The sequence below is a fragment of the Crocodylus porosus genome, unplaced genomic scaffold, assembly GCF_001723895.1.
Source record: "Crocodylus porosus isolate Cpor-Errol unplaced genomic scaffold, CroPor_comp1, whole genome shotgun sequence".
NCBI classification, from domain to species: Eukaryota; Metazoa; Chordata; order Crocodylia; family Crocodylidae; genus Crocodylus; species Crocodylus porosus.
The window spans coordinates 65893771-65916747 of NW_017728931.1; the positions used below are offsets into that span (position 1 = coordinate 65893771).

A 22977-nucleotide genomic window follows, 5' to 3' on the forward strand; every position below is an offset into this window, starting at 1 on the left:
TTTTAAAGCATTTTAACAAAACAATACAATTTAAATTTGATGAAGTTTTATTTTTAAACTATTAATTCTTATTCACTGTGGTTTATTGTTCTGGAGTCTATTGCTCCCTGGTGCACCGTCTGAATATATGCCCTGGAGCAATGGTCTCCAGAGTTTATTGCTTCACGTCAATTATATGTGTAGACATGCCCACTTTTTCAAGTTTAAATTTTGGATAGGGATGCTCTTTGCTGTAAATCATCTTGAGATTGACAGACACAAAGGCCATTTAAATGCATACTTTTCTGTCCCGCAACACTGGAGATCCGCCGCTTTGGAACAGACTCAATTTACCACATGCGAGCTGAGACAAACTGAAAAGCGCTAGGTGCTGCAATGCTTGCAATTCTATAAGCAACGAAATGTGCATCTGCACACAGAAAATGGCGGTGGTACACTTCTGAACTAAAGCACTTTCAATGTGTTTTGGTCCAAAAGCGCACCGTTGCCATTTTCTCAGCACTGATATGCATTTCACAGCTTATACAACTGCTGGTGTTTGCATGTGTAAAAATGCCCAAAGGCTACAGGGAAACTAGGTGTAAATGTTTATTATTTTAATCAAAGACTAATAGTGGTATTTCTACTATTGAAACTACTACATTTTTGCTTGTTTGTTGAACTGAACTGCATATTTAATCATTTAAACCACAACAACACAATATTGGTCACTATTATCTAGCAGCTTTTGCCTCAAACCCCAAATAAAATATGGATCAAAATTAAGTAAAATTTTACTTGTGTGAGCTTCTGATCACAGTGGGCACATCTACACGAGAGTTGTACTGTGCAGTTGACTAACTGTGCAGTAAATGTCTTGGTGGATGCACCTACACTAGATGCTAAAAGCACAGTAGATTAACTTTTACTGAGCATTAGGAATGTCATGGCAAAAGCCATGCTAATGTGCTAGTGCTCAGTAGAATTTGTCCACTGCACATTAGCACCATCTAAAAGACATGGACCAGTGCTATTGCACAGTAGCACTGATTACAGCACAATGTGTAATCAGGTACTAAACTTAATGTGGCATAATCACAGTGCATTAATGCATGCGCAGATGTGTCCAGTGTCTACACGTGCCCCACTGCTAAGGTGCATGAAACTAATAGACTCTGCAGCAGGTTAGGATTTGTAAATATGTACAAAATCCTACCCTGCTGTGGAGTTTTTTTGTGCACAGCAGTGCAAGTGTAGATGCTGAGCCAGCTGGCTAGGGCACAAGAGTTCTTCAGTGTGGAGGCTGCCTGCCAGCTAGCCCCATGCCGAAGGATATTCATGCTCCAGCCAGCCCCTCCGCAGCACATTGAGCCAGGATGGAGCAGCCCTGGGCTGGCAAGCTGCTGCTGCCCCGCTTCCCCCTCCCCTCCCAGGCTCCCTGCCTGGCGGGGCTGCTGTGAGCTGACTCAATTTGCTGCAGTTTGGATGCATATGTAAACTGCATGCCATGGCACCCTGGCTGTGAATCACATTTAAGAATGATGTAGGGGAAATGGATCAGGTGAGCAACAAAGGTAGATGACAAAAGAGTTGAAATAAAAGCCAGAGGAAAAAAGATTGAGGGAAGAGTATATGTTTTGTTTGAAGCAAGGGAGAGTGAACAGGGGAATAACTGCTTTTTAAACATTTGAAAGCTGATGTTCGGCATTGGAAAGTAGACACAAGACAATGATCTTAAACTACAACAGAGTAAATTTTGAATTTAATCTCAGGAAAAATTCCTAATTATAAGGACCATAGGACAATAGAATAAACAGCCTAGCAAAGCTATGGCATTGTTCTATATTTGGAAGTCTTCAAAAGAGGCATCTATCTGGAATAATTTGGAACAGAGAATTCTGCAGGGGTTGGGCTAGATGACCTTTAAGACCACTTTCAGTCCTAAAAGTCTATGGTAAAACGTCGACTGACTTCACTGGGGCCTGAATGTCACTAAAGATTCTTGACTCTTGTTGGATCTTTTGCAAAATGATCTATGCTTTGAATCCCAAGTCAGAAAGAGAAGCAACTCTAAGGCACTCTGCAGAGGATCCAGACAGCAAGATGATCTTGAACAAACAGGAAGTCCTGGGCTCAGAGGCCTTGAAGCAACTCACCTCATTACAGAGTTCAATGCTGAATTTTTTGTAACACCATCTTCATATTTCATGGTTTTGCCCAAACTCATAGGGAACTATAATAACTTTTAATTGCAAAAGTGATTTTTACATGGACCAGGATTATTAGTCAGCCTACATCTTCAATTTCCTGTGTTACAGCTTTAAAATTGTTTGAATACTTCTGGAATTTCCTTTCAATTTTTCATGGTTAATCATACCAGTATGAGAGCTAGACTGTTTTGTTACATTTAAGTATACATTTCATAAGTGTATGGGTCAGTTGCTTGCAAACAAAAGTTCAAAATAGGTTATTTTTAACAATTAGCCAAGAAACTCTATATTATAAATTAAAAACAGATATAGTAATATGTCATACATATCACTCTAGCTTTCCAGTATGATTTTGAAGATGGAAAACATTCATATTCTTGGATTAATTTAAATCTTGACCTCCTTGCCTAAAGCAATGCTACTACTGAACACAAAATTATTCATCTACTAGTTTAATAATAGGGTTAAATCTCTCTTTTTCTACAAATTATGTTTAATCCAAATACTAGAACTAAATTGGCCCGAGTAATTCCCTGCTAGACAACAGGCAGTTTCTGAGACAGATGGGCATCTTGTTTTCCTTTGATTTGAAGGGCTGGTGCAGACATGTGTAAATGAGAGAAGTGTTAAGAAGTCCAGTCACAACACAGAGAATCCTTGTAAATTGAATAAAGCTGTATGTTTGTTACAATGACAAAAAGCAAGTTTGGAGGGATTTTTTAGGTCTTTGTAGTCTCCTGCCCAGCCAGCCTGGTACTTAGCAAGACATCACAGGTTTTTATTTTTATATATCTTGATCTATAAGTAGACCAATGTGTGGTGTTACAGGGGACTGACACTTTTTTAAGGGTTGTAACATTTGAGTACAAGGTTTGTCCCTTTCCTGTAAGTTCTTTTTACTTGCAGAAAGAGCTGTTAGTCTAAAGTCAAGCAGCAGGCAGGTCAGGGTCACAGCTTTTAGGGTACTTATACATGTGCAGAGATGCTGCTCTGACGTGCTGCAATTACAGTGCATCAAAACAGACTTGATTTTGCTGGAACTTAGTAATTACTGTGTTCCAGCAGACTCCAGTGACACATGACTCCATGCTGAAAATGGCAGTGGAAGTGCTTTAACTAAAGCTCATCAATCAAGCTTTAGTTAAAGCACCCCTGCCTCCATTTTGCAGTATGGGGATGCTGATACACCTATCACTCCAGGTGCTTTAATTTAAAGCAGCTCTCAGAGCTGCTCTAAGTAAAGCGTCCCCTCCAACCACCACCACCACCCCCAGAGCATGTCTATAAACACCCCTGGAGACTAACTTGTCCAGAAAAGCATAAACTTTGTTAGGCAACAGCCTACTTGTCAGATCCTTTATTTCTTTCTACTGTGTTTTCAAGCAATATCTATGTCCTTGCCACCTGCTTGTCAGGGAATAAAGACCCCAAGGTCACGGTGGGCCAAGGGTTCGTATACGGAACAGGCGGGATTAGTGGCAAGGAGTCTGAGCAATACGCAGAATCTACTTACACTTCTGTAGAATAGATAGGAAGTTTGCTTCAGTTACAGTGCTAACAAAATGAACAACAGAGGGGTCTGTTGGCCCACAAGGTTCCGGAGTGAGCCCTTGCTATCAAGCCTGCGAGGGATAGGGGCGGCTGCCCACTCCTTAAGTCCCAGGGTTGGTCAACAGCTCATTAAGGGATACGAACAACAAAACTGTAACACGTTGTGACGCCAGTCCAAAGTGGAATCCATGCCGAAGTTGATAGATAACGATGCTGAGGTCAGTGCCGGATACAATGAGGTAAAGCCGTGATCGATGAGGTAAAGCCGTGATCTCAGTAAGTCGGGTTGATCGAAATCGTGGTCAGGGTTGGTGCCAGAATCAGTCTGGTAGCCAAAAGATCAAGACAGGAAACGAAGAGGAATCGAATAGCCAAAATCGCAGCGAGGAAGAGACCAGTAGGCTAGAAGCCCTCCTTAGGAGTAGCCCCTGCACCCGCAGCACCTGCTCTAAGGATTGTTCTCTCCCTGTGAGACAGTCCCTGCAAAGGCAGCCTCTGCTCACAGGTCGAGCACAGTCTCTCCTCCAAAACACACACGCACCACCTCACCACCCCGGAAGTGGGGGTTCACAAGCCTTTTATATGAATTTAGTGGCCAATCAGGCTGCTCGCTTCATAGAAATTTCTAGTCCAATTACATCATGCAGTCAGTGAACTGAGCATGTGCGTTAGATCAGCTTACCTCATGCTCTGAGTAAACTGAGCATGTGCATTATGGCAGTCTTGATTAACAAGCCTTGGGGTCAAGCAGGGGGCACATGCTGGGCATGCAGTGGAATTTTCCGCTTGCTAGGTTTGTCTGTGCATGTTCAGATCTAACTCTCTGTGTTATCAGTATACATATAAAATTTTGCTCTGACATGCCCCCTTGCTGGTAACACAGGAGTTTTATATTTTGATTTAAATTTCATCTTCGTCTTCATTTCAGAAATTTTCATAACTAGGTACGATGGAATATACATAAACCGATGGATTTGACAACTTACATTTAAGAATTTGAAAAATACAACTAACAACTGGAACAATTATAATAAAAGAAATTAAAACGATAACAGATTTGAGTGTTCAAGCTCAGTGGTTAGTTCAGCCAATTGTCCACTGTGGATCCGTTGGTGCAAGAGATGTAACATCTCTCGGTGGTCACCTGGTCAGATCATGCGCTCTCTTTCAGCAACTCGGTGGTTCTGAAAAATAAAACAAAATGGGACAGAACGAATTCCACAATAGGATTATTTACATTACTAACTAAGGGCCTATTGTACAGTGTCTTTGATGGCTCGTCTGGCCATCCAGTTACGGTGGGCCAGTATGGCTTGTCCACTGTCCTTCAATTCAACGAGGTAAGTATTTGGGCATCGTTCGGCAGACTTTATTATTCCTTTCAGAATTTTCGGGTGGCAGTTCTTGGGGTCTGGCAGAGTGACCCAAACAAGTTCTGAGGGTTTAAAATTCGGTATCCAAGACTCAGCAAGTTTAGGCTCTCTTTCAGCCCAAGGTTCCTTTCCAGAATTTAGGTTCATTAGGAGTTTGTAATTATGTTTAGTCCACCCTTTGTAGCTTCCCCGTCCTTTTAGGCGTAGGGCCTCCTTGTACAACCCGACTGCTCGTTCCACCATCCCGTTCGACTGTGCGTGGTAGGGTAGATGGTGATGCCAGTCTATATTATTCAGTCGTGCAAATTTTTCAATAGCCACAGACGTAAATGGTGGTCCCCCGTCAGATTGAATGCTGGTCAGCGTCTTCTAGATGGCAAATATGCTTGTAAAAGCTGTTATTATTGCCGTCGTGTGTGTCTTTCTAAGAGGTACGACAGTGATTTGTCGGGTACCTAAGTCAACTACGATTAAACCTTTATTTGGGACTGAAGCTCCGGGTAAGAGACCTAATAGGTCTACTTGCCATGATTTTCCTGGTTCGAATGTATTCCAGTCTAGGGCGCCTTTCATGTTTCCTGTGGGATGACATTTTTCTTTTGCGCAGGCTTCACAAGCCTGGGTCACCCTTTTCCAATCCATTTGAGAACCATATTTCAGGTTATCTTCTGAACCTTGACACCACTTTTGGTGACAGGCTCTGGGACCTGGATGGCCCCAGTTCTTGAGAAGCCATGCCCACTTCATCAACCTTTTGGGCAACCAGCATGTACTTGGTGTTGTCTGGTTCTTCTAATAATTTATCTATGGTACTGTGTACCGGGTCGGTGTCAGCTCTATGCAATCACGTGTGCTTTATTAAAGGAAGTATTGTAAATGCAGCTAGTAAATCATAAATTTTTTCCCATACTTCCATGTTATCAGTTGGTGAGGCCATACCTGTGATGATCTTGTAAATGTATTGTGAGTCTATCGCCATTACAGGAAGAGTCTATTGCCATTACAGGGAGAGTTCCATCATGGTATGTCAGGCAGTGTAGTATGAGTTCTTTAAATCGTAATAGCTCGTTTCTCTGGGCAGAGGTTCCTCCAGGGTAAATGTCATAATCGTGGCACGGTTTACAGTAGTATCCATATTTTCCTCCATGTCGTGTGGTGCCATCTGAGGCCATCCACGCGGGCTCTGTTGTTCTGTAGAGGATGATTTTTGAAGTGTCGGTGACGGTTAATGTGGGCAGTGTGTCCTCGTGCTTCCAGTTGTGCCACTGGTATAGATGGTTTAATACCAGGGCACTCCAGGTGGATGGTTCTCCTTGGAAACACGGGTCAGGTCTATCGTGCACTAGCCGAGGCAGTAGGGTTGCCCCCATTGCCCTTAGTTTTCCTCTCCTGACGGATAATGACTCCGCTAACTGGGCTGCTAGAAGAACTTTTCCCACTGAGCCATAGCGATGTTGTGCTGCTTGAATAGTGCAGTGTGCGACATAGACGAGGCTTCCCTTAGAATTCCTTACGGTGGTAGAGAGGTGCTCCTCGGTGAAGCCAACTGTCACTATCAAGGTCGTGGCCATATCGATGGCACTTAGGGAGGTGTTTTTTACAGCAGCTAATAGCTTACTCAAGGCCTTCATGTCGCTTGAGGTCCACAGGGTCTTCTGATGTGTCTTTTCTCTTATCTGTCGCTGGATTTGCGAAAGGATCGGCAGGTATTCCGGTGTAATGTAGTGCCTGAACCAGTTTAGTTTTCCTAGGAGTGACTGGAAATCGGCTTTCGTTGTTGGGATCTCATTTTCCCAGTTGGTAATATCGATTTTTCCGTGGGCTATCCCATGACGCCTGCCTTCAACAAAGGTAGTTCCCAGGAAACTAATGTTAGGAGATGGTTCTAGATGAGATTTCTGTGTGTTTACGACCCAGCCGTCAACAGTCAGATATTTTACGAAATCTTCAGTGACTCTTTTTACAAGGTCTTTTTCTCACCCCATGATCGCGGTATCGTCGATATAGCTCCATATCTTTACTGCTCCACTTTCCAAGTTACTTTCGTGGAATCTTCCCAAACTATCGTTTAATGGCACTGGTGGCCAACGCCAGGGCATTGCAGTATCCTTGCGGACATACGTTCCACTTATAAATCCTCCCTTCTATACACATAGAATTCCCTTGAAGTTGTTAATGGGGATAGAGAAAAACATATCTTTTAGGTCCAAAGTTGTGCCTACCCACGGGTCGGCCTGATATTCTGCCATCTCACATAGGCTTTGGAGTAAAGTACATGGTGTTGCTTGCATCAGGGTCGCACAGCCTTTATTCACTTCTCTATAATCTACTACTAATCATACTTCATGTGGTTTCCTGGGTTTCGAGATTCCCCATCCTGGTGACAACCTCGTGCTGACGTGGACTGGGGTGATGGATTTTTGGTCCACTAGCAGTTTCAGTAATGCAGCCAGAGGTTCATGGAAGTGTGCCTTCATGGGGATGGGAGTATATCACCATGACGAAGTGGATTTTAACGTGGGCCTATGCTGATCTTCGGTTGCAATGATGTTAACTGGCAAGGCCTCCAATACTTGATACTTTAAGTCTAGAGCCTTTATTCCGGGTACTCCAAGGAGGATGATGCCCCCTAGTACTGCATCTAGCTGTTTTCTGTGGCCTTCAACTAGGAATTTCACACAAGGGGTTGCGGTTGCTGCATTCAGTCCCTGTACCATCATCACCCCATTGGTTCACAGGTGAGGAACTGATGGCTTGATTACGTTGACCTGCGCCCCCGTGTCCAATAAGAACCTCATGGGGTTTACTTCACTCAGTTCGTCAGGGCTCTGAATGTTGATCGTTGCGTATGGTCGTAGATCGTCATAAAAAATCCCCGTATCATTGGCGGCTACAACAGCATTCGATTTCGGGTGGCTTATTGGTTCATTTCCAACTCTCTCCTGCACTCCTTTAGTCGATGAGGTTACGGTTGCTTCGAGTTTCATCTTTCGCTTGCTTTGCTTCACTTGGTTTTGATTTGATTCGGTTGGTTTCGGTCCGTCTTGTTCCGGTTCAGCTCGGTTCAATTCGATTCGTTTCGGTCTGTCTTGTTTCAGTTCGTCTCGCTTTGGTTCAGATCATCGTGGTTCATTTCGTTTAAGCTCGTTTGGGTGTTCGTAGTCCATAGGAAATGTGTCGCCGGTCACCTCGTCAGTGCCAACGGCACTCGTTTTTTGATTTGCTACTTCCATCAAAGCCTAAGGCCCTCACGAGGTCTTGTTGACCTTCATCTCCCAATAGTCATAGCTTCTCTTTTGATAGACCAGACTTTGTTAGGAGAAAACCAAACATCACCCTTTCTTCTGGTGTTCTTTGTGGTGGCGAGTACTTAGCTTGGTTTGATCAGTTCCTGATTTGTGATGGTGGCAAATTGTGTGGATAATATTTCTTAGTCGGTGGAGTGTTCCAGGTTGGTCTCCGTTGATGCATCTGATTTTGTGATTTTTTTGTCTGCCCAGCGAGAATGGGTGGCAGAGCTCTCAATCGGATATGCATAAGTGGTTTCATGTTCTCCATCAGCGACGGGGTACGCACTCTTCTGGGGCCTCGGTTTCATTGCCCCTTGCAGCTGATCAAGTTGTCCTAACGTGTGGATCGCAGGGCCATTGATGGAGGCACTTAGTAATAACCTTGCGGTGATTCTTTGACTCCCTCCATAAATCTCTGTTGCTGCCTCAATAGCTTCAGCAAGGCAGGGTACATCTCCTGGGTATGTTGCAAACCGTTGTAGCCAGGCTTCTTGCATTTGAGCTGGTGTCAGATTTAATCCCTGTTGTAGGGGATTCCACAATGCATATGATGTTCCAATTACAGCATATATCAATGCGGTTGCATCGGCATGTCCTGGCGCTCCCTCGTGCCATGTGTGAACCTTTCGTTGTAGGGCTTCGGCGGCTAGAGCTGGTACTGCTATTAGCCAGTAATAATTTGCCAGCACTGGTACCGGGTCTACAACCTTTGCTTGGCTCCAGGCTGTGCTTCATATCACCTGCAGGGCTTCATCCTGATCTACAGTTTCGTTGCCAGCTTCAACCACTAACCTGCCAAGCCATGCGATTGGATTTTCGTCATTGCGAATTCCTGTTTCTTTCTTTAGCTTGTTCATCTCTGAATGGGTTCTTGCTTGTGAGGTTACTGTTATTTGAGTACCTTGGCCTTGAGGGCTAATCACTCTCTTTTGCACTGCAATCGGATATGCAGTTGCTAAATCAGACAGTTGCGGTTGTTCGAGTTTGCATTCGGGTTCATTGCTTCTCATCATATTCATATTGTTTCTTATGCTGGTTGATGTGTTTATGTTGATCATGGATGCATTGCTTCTTATGGTTGCCTTGGTTTCGTTTTCATGCATGCGGTTACTCGATACGTCCTCCAGGTGGCACTGGGTTGCGTACGGCGGTGATGATGTAACAGCGACGGGTGGCACTGTTGCGGGAGGCAGGTTTCAGGTGGGTGGAACCATGGGCAGTGCTAAGTCTGGAGGCGGTCTCTTAGTGAGTGGAGCGAGCGGTGATGTCAGTGCGGCTCTCGGTGCACTCTCTGTTTTGCCGGTGTCATCTTGTAATGGCCGCTCAGCTAAATTTTCATTCGCAGCTCTAACAGTGGTCTCGAGCTGCACCCCCATATCTGAGAGTTCTCGCAATAAAATGACATACTCTCAGAACAGGACGTTCATTATTCTGCCCTTCTTCCATTTCGTGCCCGACCACTTGGCCTTTCTCCCGTCTCATTCCAGACATTCCTGGAGCTGGGTCAGGAGCTCATGCCCCCTTGATCCAGCCGTGAGGGTTGGACAGTTAAACTTATCCGGAGGGGTGTCTTCTCCTCCCTCCTTCATATATTTCACGCACCGGGCAAACTCCTGGGCCGGGCTGGAGCTTGCCACGCCCGAGGGCTTCACGCGAACCAGGGCCATGGACCTGGTCTCTTCCCTTGGGCAATAAACGGCCTGGGGGTCCTGCATAATGCAACCCAAAGCTCCTGGGGTGAGCCAAACAGCCTATTCCTTCCCGCTTGTCCTGCGGAGGGACAGGTACCCATTTATCGATTCTGCAGCCAGGTTGGCGGCCTGGTGGAATACAATATGATCCCACAAGTCGTTCAGGTCATTGGTCAAACGAGCTTCGCTGTGCCATGGGCAGCTCTGAAGCAACTCAGACTCCATGCCTCCTGTGCATCCTGTTCATGACGCCATGTCGGGGAATAAAGACCCCAAGGTCACGGTGGGCCAAGGGTTCATATACAGAACAGGCGGGATTAGCGGCAAGGAGTCTGAGCGGTACGCGGAATCGTGCGGTTTCAAAACTAGTTGAATTTTATCTACTTACACTTCTGTAGCATAGGTAGGAAGTTTGCTTCAGTTACAGTGCTAACAAAATGAACAACAGAGGGGTCTGTTGGCCCACGGGGTTCCGGAGTGAGCCCTTGCTATCAAGCCTGCGAGGGATAGGGGCGGCTGCTCACTCCTTAAGTCCCAGGGCTGGTCAACAGCTCATTAAGGGATACGAACAACAAAACTGTAACACGTTGCGATGCCAGTCCAAAGTGGAATCAATGCCAAAATTGATAGAAAATGATGCTGAGGTCAGTGCCGGATATGATGAGGTAAAGCCGTGATCTCAGTAAGTCGGGTTGATCGAAATCGTGGTCAGGGTCGGTGCCAGAATCAGTCCAGTAGCCAAAAGATCAAGACAGGAAATGAAGAGGAATCAAATAGCCAAAATCGCAGTGAGGAAGAGACCAGTAGGCTAGAAGCCCTCCTTAGGAGTAGCCCCTGCACCCGCAGCACCTGCTCTAAGGATTGTTCTCTCCCTGTGAGACAGTCCCTGCAAAGGCAGCCTCTGCTCACAGGTCGAGCACAGTCTCTCCTCCAAAACACACACGCACCACCTCACCACCCCGGAAGTGGGGGTTCACAAGCCTTTTATATGAATTTAGTGGCCAATCAGGCTGCTCGCTTCATAGAAATTTCTAGTCTAATTACATCATGCAGTCAATGAACTGAGCATGTGCATTATGGCAGTCTTGATTGACAAGCCTTGGGGTCGAGCAGGGGGCACATGCTGGGCATGCAGTGGAATTTTCCGCTTGCTAGGTTTGTCTGCGCATGTTCAGATCTAACTCTCTATGTTATCAGCATACATACAAAATTTTGCTCTTACACTGCTCAACAGGAATCTTTCTTCCCTCCTTGTTTATTCTTACCCTGCCTAGAAGTCCAAGTGAAGAAAAAAAAAGAGGTGAGGGCATCAATGATACCATACCATCTTGATGGCTTCTCAATTACAGGCCTTCATGGAAGTTTCATACGCCTTGCCTGGACAGGGTAGGAACTTGTGATGCAGTTCTGCAGACTTTCCTTGGGCAAGTGCAGCCATGTGTTCACCACCTCTTATACAGACATATACCCCTTTCTGTCACAGCAGAGACCTAAGTTATGCTAACTTACACCAACAAACGATGCTGTCTATGGTATTAAATCAACAAGTCTTAGTAAAAGCTGTTTCTTGTCAATGGAAAAAATAGGTGCTTTTTGAAGCACTATTCTACTTCTAGTAGCAAATTCTCTAATGTTTCTTTTTTCAGACCTGCAGTCAATCAAAGGGGAAAAAATGTCCAATATTGAACTCTCACCTCCAGCTTTTCATTTCGAAGTTGTTAGAGCTCCCAGAGACTCTAATCTTGCCCACTTGTATTTTCCTAACTGTGCATGAAAAGTGCTTGACAGGCTTTGATGCCAGTAAAGTAGATTGTATACATAATGTATGTCAATTCTTGTAGTGTTCATTGATCTGGAACATATTTAATCTTCCAGTGACCTTTCTTAAAGGAATATACTGGTGCTGACACTGCTAAGTATTGAATCCCTGTGGATTAAATATGGAAAAAATTGCACCTCCAGCAGCATCTTCAGTATCATTGCTGCTTAAAGTCTGCTAGGGCAGTGATAATCCACGAACATAGCAAATAAACCAGAAAAGAAACTAAATTATCTTTTAATGTGTTGAGGTACATGGCTGTGCTATAGGAAAGAAGAAAAAGATGTAAAAAATAAGTGGACAAGTGTACAGAATAAATTAACCATTTTAAAGAGAAAAGAAAAGTTCCAAGTTTTTTAGTTTGAAAAATTATTAAGATAGATATACTATAGCAGTATTTTTCTATTCTGGTCTAAGAGTCCGTACTCTAGGATCACATGTGGCAACTGACATGGAAATATCCACAAAGTGTTTAGTCCAAAACAGTAAAAGTAGTCAGAGGATATGTATAGAGGCATGTACCATGGCACCTTATAATATACAGTAAAAGCTGCCTTAATTGGCACCTTACAAGCTGGCATGCTGTATTAACCGGCATGCCCACTTGTAAGGTAAAAGTGAAACAGAAACAGCCCGTTTCTGGTTTCACCAAGCCCCCCACAGCCTGAAGCAAAGCATCCTGTGCTGCCAAGCCCCCCACAGCTGAGGGTATAGCAGGCTTCACGGGGCCAATGGGAGGGGAGGCAATGAGGCAGGAGGTGCGGTGACACACTGGACATGGAGGGAGAAGCATCAGTAAAGATGCCTGTTTGGGCCTTTCAATTAACTGGCATATTTTGTTATCCGGCACCTCCCCATACCCTATGGGTGCCGGATAGCAAAGCTTTTGCTGTATTATCTGTTTTTCACTTGTTCAATCCTGGAGAAGCTCTTTGAGAAGATTATCTAGGAGCACATCTGGGAAGGACCAGCAGGGGAGATGATGCTCAGGGGCAACCAGCATGGGTTCATTAGGGGCAGGTCCTGTCAGATCAACATTTGCCTTCTACAATCAGGTTACAAAATAATTGGACGCAGATGTCGTGGTGGATGTAGTCTTTCTGGACTTCAGGAAGGCCTTTGACACTGCTTCCCACCCCATTTTCATTAAAAAGCTAGGCAACTTTGGCATTGATGCCTACACAGTCAGATGGGTCCCAGATTGGTTGAGGGATTGAGAGTAGTGGTGGACGGGTCATATTTGACCTGAAGGAATGTGGGCAGTGGAGTCTCCCAGGGCTCGGTCCTCAGGCCTGCACTGTTCAATTTCTTTATTAGCGACTTGGACGAAGGGGTGAAAAGCACCCTGTTCAAATTTGCTGTCAACACCAAGATCTGGGGTGAGGTGGGCATGCTAGAAGGGAGGGACAGGATACAGCTGGACCTGGATAGGTTACAGGTGTGGGCAAAATGAGAATAGGATGGGATTCAATACTGACAAGTGCAGGGTACTGCACTTGGGCAGTAAGAACCAGCAGCATACCTATAGGCTGGGGAACTCCCTTCTTGAAAGCACAGTGGCAAAAAGAGATCTTGGAGTCATTATCAATTCTAAAATGAACATGGGCCGCCAATGTGGGGACGTGGTCAGTAAGGCTAATTGCACCTTGTCATGCATCCACAGATGCATCACAAGCAGGGTCAAGGAGGTGATCCTTCCCCTCTATGCAACAGTGGCCAGCCCACAATTGGAGTACTGCATCCAGTTCTGGGTGCTGCACTTTAGGAAGGATGTGGCCAGCATTGAGAGGGTCCAGAGGCGGGCCACTAGCATGATCCGGGGACAGCAGTGCAGATGCTATGAGGAGAGGCTACGGGATCTGAACCTGTTCAGCCTCAACAAGAGAAGGCTGAGAGAGGACCTGGTGGCCATTTATAAATGTACCAATAGGGACCAGTGGGGAATGGGAGAGACCCTGTTCCCCCAAGCACCTCCCAAAGTAAAAAGGAATAACAGCCATAAGCTGCTTGAGTAGGTTGAGGCTGGATATTAGTAGGCACTACTTCACAGTCAGGGTGGCTAGGAACTGGAACCAACTTCCAAGGGAAGTGGTGCTGGCTTCTACCTTGGGGGTCTTTAAGAGGAGGCTTAATAATTACCTAGCTGGGGTCATATGAGCCCAGTATTCTCACCTGCCCAGGGTAGGGGGTCAGACTTGAAGATCTACTTAGGTCCCTTCCAACCCTACATCTATAAATCTGTGAATCTAAGGAATTACAGAATCAGTTTTGAAGGCTCTATAGCTCAGCATACGGTGAGTGCATCCATGTGTGCACTTTACTACACAGTAGACTAATTTGCTACTCAGTAAAGTGTCACCATCTGCATGTGCGTGGCAATTAAGCTGTTATAGACCAGTTTAGTACACCTTCGGATAGTCCTGTTGGACACAAGTGCAGTAAATTGCTGCACTTAAATGCACATGTAGACTGTGATGTCTGGATTAGTTTACTCTGGGGAAATTGCACTGGAGTTTATTCAGTTGCATTAGTTGCACATGCAGATGCAGCCAGTCTCAATGTAATTTTGGAACTATATTTAGGGGTAAATATTGTCCTTGACCATTTCAGGTCTTTTTAATTTAAATTTTCCAGCTTTTCATTTTGCAGTAGCATTTTTGTTTATATATGTTAAAAAAGAAGAAACAACTGCAAAACAGAACTTTGAAGGGTTAACCCAAATTTCTCCTTTGTTCCAAAACCAAATAGAGCTCTTAGTTTTATGTCAAATGAAATATTTGGAGTACATACACACTTTAAATAAATATTTATTTACCAAAAGAAAAAAAAGACAGGGCAGGAAGGAATCATTCAGTTCAATCTGATACTTAATTCTATTTATTGGTTAGGCTACCAAACAAACAAACAAACAAAAATCCAGCTTTGTGGGATATAGCAGCAACTGAACAGATTTTTCTTTTGAATCCCAACGTCCACAATAGAATAGCTTGGTCACAAAAATTGGAGATTGTGTTCTGAACAAAGTATAGATACTAGTTCAGAAAAACTCTTAAATATACTCTTAAATCTCATTAACTTAGTGCATCCGAAGCACATTCTCAAAGTTGAATATATGCATAAGTGTTTTGCTGACTGGGAGCATTAGTGAGCAGAAGTCAGGCAACAGCTTGCTTTCTTAGATTTACAGTTGGATTTTTTTTTAAATGGATATTTGTTATTTGTAGAGGACAAATTGTTCAAGGTCTATTTGGGAATACCCTGTTTGAACGCTTGTCCACGTTACACCTCTCCTGTTACCATGTTACACTTTTCCTGTGTCCACATGACAAAAATTATCATGTGGACAGTTAAGTTAACTAAATCACATCTGTTTATCCACATTATCAGCTGATTTTATCGTTTTAGGTTTTTTTTCTTCACAGTAATTTAGAACACCTGTGAAATGTTTTATTTTTAGCTCCTAAATTTCTTCCATGGGGGTTATTTTTATCATTTTAAATTTGTAATGTGGATCTGACTTATGCTTGGGTATACCCTGTTTGAACCATTATGAGTTACTTAAAGAATGAATATCTTGCTTCCCATATATGCTCCAGATATTTCCAGATAGGAGAACAGAAAAATGTACAGACATTCCTGCAATAACTAATTGAACCTGCCTCTCTAACTCTGCTCCTTCACAGCATCAGCTTCTTGGATACTGCTGAGAGATGATAATTGTGAATAAGATCAGTTCGGTTCTACAAAGAGTTGGGAAATATGGAGAAAGATATTTGCCTTTTAAGCAAATAAGAGCCAAATATAGGATCCCTAAACCCTGAGTTTTCAGGTGTTACTTACAACTAATAAGTAAATTCTAGAAATTGTCAACTGTTTTATACATTTTATGTAAATGCAGTGATTAAACTGAGCCTCGATTTTCTTAATAACATTAATATTTTATTACTATTTGTTTGTTGGTTTAGGTTGGAAATCTTCCAAATGATTATAGGATAACCCTTAAATATGTCGAGAAGATGGAAAGTCTGGTATGTACAAGCACTTGAAATCAATCTTAATAAAATAGTCACTGGAGATAATGATGGTCATATCTTTTTATACCTCTTATATGAAAGCTGCAGTCACTAAAAATCCTATTAATTAGAGGGTTCTTGAAAAAACATTACTTCACATTCAATTTAAGTATTTTATTATGAAAGTACTGTATTTACTTGAATAGAAGATGAGGTTTCCCCCCACCCCCCTCCATAAGCATGGGGGGAACCCCTCATCTTACATTTACATACTAAGTAACACCATAAAATACACTGTGTATCATTAAACTGCTGGCAAAAGCAGCACGTGTTCAGTAACAGAACCCAACTACGGAGCTGATTAAATGCCACTTGGCTCATATTGGCCAACCTTGTTGTTTTTGTTTTGTTTTGTTTTTTTTTTGGCACTGGTCCTGGAAACACTGCAATACCAGGTCAATACATGGAGTGGACGGAGCACGCTCCAGTTCCACCAACCAATACCAAAAAGAATCTGCTCAACCACATGAACAGTAGCATCATATTCAGATGAACTGTATTAATCTGTTCTTGTGGTTGGCCAATATGACCTAGACTGCACTAACTTATCATATTGGCCAACCACAAGAACAGATTAATACAGTTCATCTGAATATGATGCTACTGTTCATTGTGGACAGCCCCCCCATTAGTGCCGACTGTTTTTCTAGTCATGGTGAGCCAATACACTGAATACATTTCAACTTCCTCTTCACTTCACAGCTGAGCTGTGCCTTTCTTTCTCATTTGTAATCATTCTTGTTTCTTCACCAGACTGAAAGGCCAAGCAAACATTACCCAGACTATCTCTGTCATCCCCTCTCTCAGCATATGATTAGTGTGGCCCTGCCCTCCACAAGGAGGAGCCAGACCAGGTTGCCCTGCACCTCAACTGCATATACTGACCAGGTTGCCCTACACCTCAACTGAATAGGAATAACACTGTTGCTTATTTGAACAAAGAACTTCTTGCTAATTAGGTTTATGAAATGTATCATATCCATATATATCATACAATGTCTTTGTGACAAGATCTTGAATTTTACTGGTATTTCCACAACATGAATATAGATTCATAGATATTAGGGTAAGAAGGGGCCTCAGCAGATCAGTGAGTCTGACCCAGTGCCCTGGGCAGGAAAGAACACTGGGGTCAGATGCATGTCCAGTCTTCTCTTAAAGACCCCCAAGAAAGGGGAGAGCACCACTTCCCTTGGAAGCCCATTCCAGATTCTGGCAACCCTTACTGTGAAGAACTTCTTCCTGATATCTAACGTGAATCTGTTCTCTGTCAGTTTGTGGCTGTTATTTCTAGTTACTCAGAGGGGTGCCCTGTTAAAAAAAAGCATCTCCCATTCGTTGCTGTCCCCCACCCCTCTGATAAATTTATAGACCGCCAAAGATCACCTCTCAACCTTCTCTTGTAAAGGCTGAAGAGATTCAGGTCCCTCAATCTCTCCTTGTAGGACCTAACCATATGAGTGGCCCTCCTCTGGACCCTCTCAAGGTAATCCACATCCCTCTTGAAGTGTGGCACCCAAAACTGGATGCAATACACCAGCTGCAGCCTCACTAGTGCCGCATAGAGGAAAAGTATCACCCCCCTGGACCTGTTTGTGATTCATCTGCTAATGCAGTTAGCTTTACTGATTACTTTATCACATTGAGTCATGTTCATTTTGACTCTGAGATCCCTTTCTGCTACAGTGCTGCTGAGAGGGTCATCCTCTAACCTGATAGCCTGCTAAGAGAAACCGCAATATAGAGCAACTGATTGTTTCAATAATTATTTCCTTAATAAAGCTAATGGGGAGTAAGGACTATATTTTATTTCACTTACATAATATAGTACATGACTTATTTTGCCTGGATAATGCTGTAGTTCATAACTTAAAAACAATATTTTTCATAATTTTGCAGACTCTTTAAGTTCCATAAAATGACCTAACATTAGTTCTGGTTTTAGAGCAGTTAGCTTTCTTTCAGAGTACTTTAAGAAGAGGACCAAAATTCAACATTAAAAAAAGAACTATTTTCTTTGAAAGCCTTCATGTTGTTTGGTAGAAACATTTTGAGTGGAAGAAATGCCTAAGTAGAAATTACTTGGAGTGAAGGCAGGTGAAGGGGCAGGATTATTAGTAGAAGTTCAAGTCTGCCACCCTCCTAACTCCTGGTGATGATAGCTCAATGATCTATGTAAGTCAAATCATTCTTTACATTATATACTATCACTAACAGAATTATCTAAGTAATGGAAATAGCAACAGTAAGCTGCTCATAGCCATTGTTGTACAAAATTCATATTATAGAAATCAAAATCATGTATACTGTATGCATAATACAGGACTAATAATGTATTTTTGTCTTAATGTATTGTAGTCTTAAAACTATGAGCTGTTTTAGAAATATTCACATTTTGATATTGGGGAAACTCATAGGAAATAATATTTTCTAAAAACAGGTGACCTTCAATGAAAGAAGCTGATTGAGATAAGAGGGGTGGTAGCTTTTGCTGATAGGAGGAAACCTGGATATTTGTAGCAAAACCCCGTTATGGACCCCAGAAAAAGCCATTTAAATTTGCTGTTTTAAGCTAAAAGGATTCAGCAGAACTCTGAATCATATATGATACAATACTATTCGGTAAATTACATTTTTCCAAAGGAGTAACTGTCCAGCAACCACAGATGGTAACAATTTGCTATAGCCATAGGTCTGCAGTGCTCTTTCACTTTTAAGACATCGCGTCTTCCTTCATGTCTTCCTTTCTCCAGATGGAAGCCTCAGAGGATGCCGTATTTGAAACAAAAATTTTAACCTCTCTCATCCTTCCAGATCAATAAGGCACACTGAGGCACTGAGGGAAGCTGCCTGTCTGTGCTGCTTTCCCTTTATTAGCCTTAATTTCTGTCTGTGTAGTACCTTATGAAATAAGTTAACATAGGCTGCTTGCATACATTTAAAACAAACAAACAAAAAAAGTGATTTACCAGAAGAAGCAGCATGTTACTTTGACCTGGCTCTGTAGCATCTATACAGATCAGGCACTTCAGCAGGCTTTTTTGGCGCCAATTCAATTGGCTCTTAGATAAAAGCACCAAAAAAGCTCCACTAAAGCACCTGACCTTTACAGATGCTGCAGAGTTGGGTAGAAGCATATACAGATGTCAGGTGAACTAGGTCCAACAAAGGCGCTACCTTTTCTGGGCATGTGTGGGAATGTGGGAGTGTACCAAGTTTAAAGTAAAGCGCTTTTTTTTAAAATCATCTGCAAGCAGCCTGAGAGTCTAAAATATCTTGTTTAAGAACTGTATTTTAAAACGCATGGTAAAATAACTTTAAACTAACCCAAACCAGAAATTTCTCATTAATTCCATGTTTGGTAAACTGATCAGGAACTTTACGTTTGTAATTATCACAGCTGTGTATGTACTAAGATCATATATTGTATGTAGAAGTTTGTTTGCTTGTTTGTTAATTAGTTCAATTTCTTTTGAATACATAACTAACATATAAGTTTGGGAGGGGGACTGGCCCAATAAGTCTCCTGGCAGCAGTATGTGCAATTGGTAAAACATGAAACTTTCATGTCCAATGCATTAATGTCTTTCAGTAAAGTGTAATGTTTTTATTGTCATCATATCTTGTTGCCTCACTTCATAAAGACTAACATCCCATCGAGCAGCAAGAAAGAAGTGGGAAGAAAAAGTGCCACAGTTTAGGATCATGTGGCAAAGGGGCAACTGAATAAATGGGCTTTGCACTGGGTTCTGACAGATCCCTACCCAGGCAAGGAAGAACAAGGAAGACTCCAGCAAATTCCCTGACTTCAGTTCAAAAGCCCACATCGAGCAACTGAGAACAGTGTCTCACTTGATTCCAGTCTTCATACTTGTCTAAATTGGGAAATGATAGCTAGGATAACAGGTCCCATACTTTATAGATGATTAAAAGTAGCAAGGTAAATTGCATCTGAAGCAGATGGAAAACTAATGTAGTGCATGTAACATGATGAGACTGACTCACGCCATTAAGCAGAAGGGTTGATGCATTATGCACTAGATGAAGCTTCTGAGTAGCTTTAAGAGTAGATTCAAATAGAGTGCTCTGCAGCAGTCTAACATGGAGGCTAAAAGGCATGGATGATTACAACAAGGTCTGACTTAGTGAGGAAAAAAGGCTGCAGTCTCTTAGCTAAGTGCAGAGAGAAAAAAGGTGAGCTGGGAGTATTAGGACAGTCAGGTAATAAGTACCAGTAGATATAAACCTGTTCAAAAGTTAGAATGTTTGTACCAATGGAACCGTAGTAAATTCCCTAAGTTCTTTAGCTGTTTCTTCCTGCTAACCCTCATCACATCTACATTTTTGCCACCTCATTCATCTCCCTTTCATTGCTAGGTACTGGGAAAGCAAGAAAGGTTTTGGACATAGCTGTGTGATTGGACTTGCCTTGAAACTGGGAACTTTGAGGCAAAAGCTAGAGGTAATTGCTGTCCTAGGCAGAAACTACCTTGGCCCAGTAAGGAATTACCCTGGATTAGAACCAGGGTAAAATTTCCTAGATTAGTGCAGATCTACTATAGTTCAAGGAATTTTGTCATGTAGCTGCATTTTTTTTTTTCTTGGGACAGTTGGAGGGTCGTCATGTGTTCATGTCTCTGTAAAACTTAAGAGTTGACTGACATCAGCATGGTAACATCTCTGTAGATCCAAACACCTCAGGTGTTCTTAAAAGACCTTGCCCATTGAACAGAAAGGACAACAAAGTGAAGCCCAACTGAAGCAAAACTAAGAGCATTAATCTTACACACTTCAGGTGCATCTATACATCACTCTACTGCATCGTAGCAATGTGCTACATCACCATACAGCATGCTACAGTGACATAGCACCACGTGTCTATAGCTATGTCACCATAGTGTTGTGCTCCCCAGGTATAGCATGATGCTACGATGGCATAGTGGTGAGAGCTAATCATGCACCATGCACACAGCACAGTAACTGCCCATACTGCTCCATGCTAGTACATCTCAAAAGGAAGGCACCGTAGCAATGTTGCCACACAGTGATGAGAAGACTGATAGAAAAAGGTAATTTCTGAGCCATGTTGGGAGGGTTGGAGGGGCACAGTGCCCCCCCCCACCAGTTCCAGGGAAGACCTGCTACTAAAAACACATCTTTCACAAGGGATGCCAAACCAAAGTTTGGTCAGTTGTAAACATTAAAGATCCCATGGCATTTATCAAGATTTGGGATACTGAACCAATTCCAATATTTTAAGTTCTATATACCTGTATATAGGAATCTATATTGCTCTTCACTTTCTTTTTAATCTTTTCTACCATGCTGTTATTATAAACTGTTATATACACTGTTATACACTTTAAAAATCTATTAATGTTATGAAGAAACTTCTATATACAAGTTAAATTGGTGTGTAAAGTCTCCCCCTTCCCCCTGGATAGGTATACTATGTATGTATATTCAGATAGACTGATTTATAGGGATTTAGATTTTCACTGCTTTTTACTTTGTTAATCAGATCCAAAATTTCTAAGTAGAAGTGTGCTAGATTTTATTACTTTGTATATGTGAATAAAATGATCTGGGAATCAATCAGCTATAGCTATACAAACTCAGTGACTTCATTGTGGTTGCATGGGTGTCATTGAGGGCATAAATTAAAAACGTTATCATTGTACTGATGTAACAGAGTTCATAAACTGTCCACCAAAAGATTTTATTAGTAAGGATACATAAGAAGGAAAAGTTTCAGATCAGTTTTCAAATCTAGAGTGAGTTTGCAGGGCTGGCATTTAGTGAGAATATGGGAAAGGAAGAAATTCCTTTCTGATAAATGGATCGAATTTGTTCATGAATGGATACAACACTAATGAAATCCTAAAATATCAGTTTTACAAATTTACTTTCTAGAACATAATTTTTACCTTAAAGAAAGAGCCTTCTGGATTAAGGATGCCAGATTAGTATAAAACACTGATAGTGGTAAAATGAAGATTAGGGAGATTTTTAAGAAAGTCTGGAAAAAAATTGTGAGGAAGTTGTCATTAAAAAAAACTAGGTAAATGGCCAAATCTAGTATGGAAAGAGATTAACAATGAAGCATACCAGAGTTCAAATAGTCGAACTGGTGCCTACTTTTATTAGCAACTCACAAGAAGGAATAAGTTTGAACTGCAGACATTGCTGATAATATAACTAAGTCAGCCAATATTAGAGAGGAACATAAAGTTCTACAAAAGGACTGAAGAGAGAATCAGAACTACAACAGCAACTACATTTCAATTTAGACAAATGTAAGATAATACAGATTGGAAGAAACAATTTTATCTATTTTATCTTGCACCCTGTTACTTAACTGTTTTTTGTGCAAGTGTGGTGTTTAATCTACCTCTTTTTTTTTTTATCCTCCTTGACAGCCTAATCATTGTTGGTTGCATTTGATGGTGCCTGAATTTTCAAAGAGTCTGAATAATTTGCTCCACAAATTTTCACAAATATCTGAAGCTTTAAGCAACCACTCAATCATCAATAATCTCACAAGGATAATTAATGATCTTATGGAATGTCTAGCATCAGATAAAAATAAGGTAAACTTCTAATACAGAATTTTCCCTTTTGTGCTGGATATTGTGTTTGGATTATTTATACCAAAGTTCACAGTTGTGTTTTAAGAAAAAATGACTATTAGATCCTATATACTTTGTTCAAATGTTTGTGCTAGTTAATTTTTGATTCCTGTTTAGCTAACATCATCATGTTGTACTAAATGAACCTCTATGGCCAACCTAGAGATAAAACAATAGAAAAAAACCCAAAAAACCACTTACATGACTTCAAAGGGATGACCGTACAGGATAGTCAAACAGTCAGATATACTCAATAGTTTCTCAGTAGAATAGTCCAGAAATGCAACTCTCAACCTCAAAATAATTTATTCTGGTCTTTGCTTAGTATTAATTCTACACCAAGTAGTATATAAGCATTGATT

General features: G+C 42.0%; 1 protein-coding gene across 3 annotated transcripts in view; it reads left to right on the top strand.

The window, feature by feature from the left end:
- The window catches only part of KITLG (KIT ligand), a 100686-nt gene that overhangs the window by 46875 nt on the left and 30834 nt on the right, over window positions 1-22977 (top strand). For 2 of the 3 annotated variants that reach the window (XM_019545264.1, XM_019545263.1), the window contains exons 3-4: window positions 15879-15941; window positions 22406-22576. In XM_019545264.1, coding sequence (XP_019400809.1) covers window positions 15879-15941; window positions 22406-22576 — 234 coding nt within the window. Of the gene's footprint in view, window positions 1-15878; window positions 15942-20363; window positions 20449-22405; window positions 22577-22977 lie in introns of all 3 variants that reach the window. The other variant, XM_019545265.1, reaches the window with a different exon arrangement.